General features: G+C 43.4%; 1 protein-coding gene across 4 annotated transcripts; it reads right to left on the reverse strand.

Annotated features, from left to right (window-relative positions):
- Positions 1-1,036: 1,036 nt before the first annotated feature.
- Positions 1,037-3,990, reverse strand: LOC134035314 (uncharacterized). 4 transcript variants are annotated; one of them, XM_062480317.1, is made up of 12 exons: positions 3,623-3,990; positions 3,264-3,334; positions 3,000-3,176; positions 2,848-2,909; positions 2,679-2,765; positions 2,550-2,591; positions 2,308-2,481; positions 2,193-2,228; positions 1,540-2,094; positions 1,355-1,470; positions 1,158-1,269; positions 1,037-1,063 (listed from the first exon to the last, which is right to left on the reverse strand). In XM_062480317.1, exons 1-8 carry the CDS (start codon positions 3,778-3,780, stop codon positions 2,193-2,195), a joined length of 807 nt encoding a protein of 268 aa, XP_062336301.1. In that variant the 5' UTR covers positions 3,781-3,990; the 3' UTR covers positions 1,037-1,063; positions 1,158-1,269; positions 1,355-1,470; positions 1,540-2,094. The 4 variants fall into 4 exon arrangements, with proteins under 4 accessions (XP_062336301.1, XP_062336299.1, XP_062336298.1 ...); XM_062480315.1 differs by having other exon boundaries at positions 2,193-2,481; XM_062480314.1 differs by having other exon boundaries at positions 1,540-2,481.
- Positions 3,991-4,197: the final 207 nt, after the last annotated feature.

Here is a 4,197-nt window from a genome sequence, read left to right on the forward strand (position 1 = left end):
AGAGGGGAAAAAAACACAAGTCATAATATTGTAACCAGTTGTTTTAAAGGAGGACAGTTGTTAAAATGACAGATGTGGGGCATTTTGTGAAATTGTACTTCAGTATGGTTTCATAAACAAAGACATGCTGATGTGCCAGAATATTAAGTATCACATTGTCATAAGTATCAAAACTGTAAAAACAATATGTAGCTTTTCTGCAGAAAGAACCAGCCTCATAAATTTATGACTTTATCCTTTTTCTTCAGTGTGGCCCTAGTACTCTGTCATATAAACAAATACACATTCCATATGAATATAAAAACACAATGTGTAACATTATGTTCCTTTATTGAATAAGGACAAAACAAAGCAGGTAAACCATCAGCTCCTTTCGAAACTGAAGTCACAGTGACTCTACAAGATGGAAAGCACAGAATCCAAGCATATTATACAAAATGATACATACACATTCAAAGGTCTGTATATAACACACCCTGCATGTCTGCACACTAAAATAAATGCAGGACAAATCCATACACATCAACTGAACAGACAAATGAATGGATGCAGTAGCCTCCCTGCAGCCTTGTATTACACACAGTATACCGCACAAACATCATAAGAGGCCAAATTCGTAAAAAAACGAACCCAAAAAAACCCAAATTCCTCTGCCACCGCAGGACATATTTAACCAAAATTGAAAGCACACATACTAACTAAAATAATTCAACACATATTGGTCCCTCAGCAGCCGACCACTGTCGTCATCAGGGAAGATTGCCGGATTGTCCCAGTCCATGGCTGGTGGCACTCTGGGGGCCCTCTCCTTCCTCAGGCAGGCCACATTGTGGAGGACAGCACAAGCCACAGTAATATCACATGCCCTAACAGGGCTGACCCTTAATTTGTGAAGGCAGTGAAAGCGTGCCTTCAGGAGGCCAAAGGTCATTTCAACTCTGGCCCTGGTCCTGGCATGGGCATGGTTGTAGGCCTGCTGTGCTTCCTGGGGGTCTGTGAAAGGTGTCAGGAGAAAAGGCTGGCAGCCATACCCCGTCTCCCAGCAACACACCAGAGAATTCACCTGTCAACACAAAATCTCATCATTACTACCTCATAAACACAGTGATATTCTTGACACAGCCATGATGGTTATAAATAGGGGTTGTGTGGCTTACCTTGTGATAGGCACTGATAGATTTCAGAGGCCCGAAAGATTCTGGAGTCATGGACTGAGCCAGGCCATTTTGCCACAACATTGCTGATCACACAGTCAGCATTGCAGACCATCTGAAATCATAAGATGAGGAATCAATGCACATCACTGGCAATGCAGAGTGTTCGTCAATGGACAATATCAAAAAGTTATGTTCACCTGAACATTAATGCTGTGAAAGGATTTCCTATTCACAAAATCGGCCTCATGGGCACCTGAGGGGGCTTTTATCCTTATGTGTGTGCAGTCCACTGCACCAATGACATTGGGGAAACCTGTCACACAAAGTAATGAGTATCCTACTATGTGTTAACAGTTGTCCTGTAATTTGTAGATCCTCTTACCTGCAATCCTATAGAACTCCTCTTTGATGTCACAGAGTCTTCTGTGGCCAGGGAAGGAGATGAAGACATCTGCTAATGCTTTGATAGCCAGACACACACTCCTTATTGTGCGGCAAATTGTGGCCTTGTTCAGCTGTTCTGCATCCCCCACTGAGTACAGGAAGGCTCCACTAGCAAAAAAGCGCAAGGCCACACAAACCATTTGCTCCACACTCAGTGCATGGCTCCGTGCAGTGCGGTGCTTAATCCTGGGACCCAGTAGTCTGCATAGATACCTGATGCCATCTGCAGAAAACCTGTATCTTTCATATAGATGGTCATCAGGGAAGGCCAGTGGGTCCAACCGGTCCCTGAAGACCCTTTCTCGCCTGAAGGCTCTCCTCAGCACAAGTGCTTCTTCATCCACCACATCTCGCACGAATGGGCATGCCATTGTCAGAGCAGAAAGGAACACACAATTTTGGGCCTTCATATAGGCTAGTGGCCACACCTGGTGCTGGGGGGGTGGGCAAAAGAGGGCGATGCCTTATAACGATGACTTGGTTGTACTGATTGCTGGGAAAATAAAAAAAACCTTAGAAAGATGCCACCGTCCTGTGTGCTCACAATAAGAGCTCATATGTCATGGCTCACTTGACTTTACGAGAATATACCTAATTTTTATTTTCAGCTGTGTCATCTTCTTGGAGCTGGGGGAGGAAAGAAAAATAATGATTAATACATTTGTGTTACAGTTAGCATACAGTGTACATTGAAGGCATATCTCACCTCCCTCTCAAGTTTTTTTATTTCAAGGTCCAGTTTCCTAATTGTCCTCTTTTTTATTTCGGACTCCAGTGCAAGATTTTCCATCTTTTTCTTCTTGTACTGAATGTCTATGTCTGCCAGTTCTATTTGGCGCCGGAGGTGGTTGCCATACAACTTTCTGATAGCTTGTGAGCTCTGTGAACACAATACAATTAGCGCAGCTGGAATTTGGCAGGATGTGGTGTCCTTTTATTAATACGCACTATGTTGCCAGGCTGGTTTTCCCACTGTATAGCATCTGGGTCCTGTAAAAGAAATTAGATTTTTTGATTTTGATGAGGACTCCTCACCATTGTAGAGTAAATAGTACTTTCACAGTCTTAACATGATACCTCATGCCTTCTGGAATCCAGAGAGATGGTCTCCTCCTCATCATCGTCTCCATCATGTGCTGTTGCTGCTGCACTGGGGCCTTCACCCTATCACATTTAATCTGATTCATATTGAAGCTAGTAGACAAGACATGCCAGGCCTACAGTATGCCTTTGATGGAGTACTCACTGGATCAGCATCGTCTGGTGCTTGTGCTGGTGGCTCTAACAGGAACACAGTGCTGCCAGACACTGCAAGGCAATAGGTAAACCAAAGTCAGACAGTCCAAATTGATTCAATATGAATGTGGTTGTATCCCATGTAGAGATGGAAGGACATACCTTGAATGAAGCGGGTGGCATCTTGGGAGGAACCTATGCTCGTCTCTTTCCCCCCAGGGATCCCCTCTAAGACGGGCCTGCCTTTATTTAGCTCCAAGGCCATGTCCTCTGCTGGGGTAAGGTCAGCCTTTGGTGACCCACCACCCGTGCCTTGTCTGTGGGTATTCTTTTTCACTGCTAAAACAGTACAGACAATGTGTGAGCAGGCACCTTCTGGGTACAATATATGCTTGTGCTTTGTTAAATATTAGTCAGGGACCATACCATTCTGCAGAATGTTCTTGTATTTGATTTTGACCTGCTGCCATGTCCGTTTTGGCCCGTTCATGTTTAATCTACACACACACACACACACACACATTTATATGGAGTCACACTGCAAAAAATTACTTGGTATTTTTGTCTTGTTTTCAGTAAAAATATCAAAAAATTTATCATAGCTTTATACAGTGTGATGGAGTTACTTTACACAATTTCACTCATATCTGCAGTGCATTTCAATTAAAAATTTAACCGTTTCATAATTACAGTACAACTGCATTTTTGGAGATGTGAATTAAATATTTGAATTGTAATTGTGATGTTTCAGCGGAGCGGTGAGTGTGTAATTGTGCACTACTTACGCATTCAGGCGGTCTGCAATACTTTGCCACGCTTTTTCTCTTTGCTTTATCACTGTGGCGGTGTTGCCTTTCTTCTTAATTATATCTTTTACCTCCTCGTATGCCTCCATGAGGATTTGTGCTTCCGACGGGGAAAAGTACGCGGCTCTAGTTGCCATGGTAAATCAGTTAATCTGTGATCTGTGGCGGGGTCTATTTGAGTGAGCCGTGAGCGCGCACCTATCCAGGATTGGTTTCACCTGGCTTAATGAATCCGTGTCTGCTCATCCTGGCTTGGTCTTTGTGCAACCAATTAAGCCTGGACGCACATGTTTTGGCTTCATTGAGCTCAGCTGAGTCATTTATCCCGGATGTCTTAATTCTACTTTTGTGCAACAGGGACAGGACTAGCCAAACAACTATACAAAACAAGTAACTTGCCTTAACGTTGCTAATTGATAGCTTACCTGGTTAGAACAGTCTGTATAGAATCCTGGTCATCTGAAGACAAATTTCAGGTACATGCTTCAAAAGTTCCGAAAGGTTGTGGTCTCATTTTCTGCTATTTGCCCCCACCAGAATAGGGGTTATGCGGA

This window comes from Osmerus eperlanus, chromosome 15 (genome assembly GCF_963692335.1).
Source record: "Osmerus eperlanus chromosome 15, fOsmEpe2.1, whole genome shotgun sequence".
NCBI classification, from domain to species: Eukaryota; Metazoa; Chordata; class Actinopteri; order Osmeriformes; family Osmeridae; genus Osmerus; species Osmerus eperlanus.

Bases quoted from the DNA above. Each gene is read 5' to 3' on its own strand.
- LOC134035314 (XM_062480315.1), bottom strand. From the start codon at position 3,780: ATGGCAACTAGAGCCGCGTACTTTTCCCCGTCGGAAGCACAAATCCTC. The intron at 3,177-3,263 runs GTATGGTCCCTG...GTACTGTTTTAG, and splicing joins CAAGAACATTCTGCAGAATG to CAGTGAAAAAGAATACCCAC. The intron at 2,592-2,678 runs GTATCATGTTAA...TTTCTTTTACAG, and splicing joins TGGATTCCAGAAGGCATGAG to GACCCAGATGCTATACAGTG.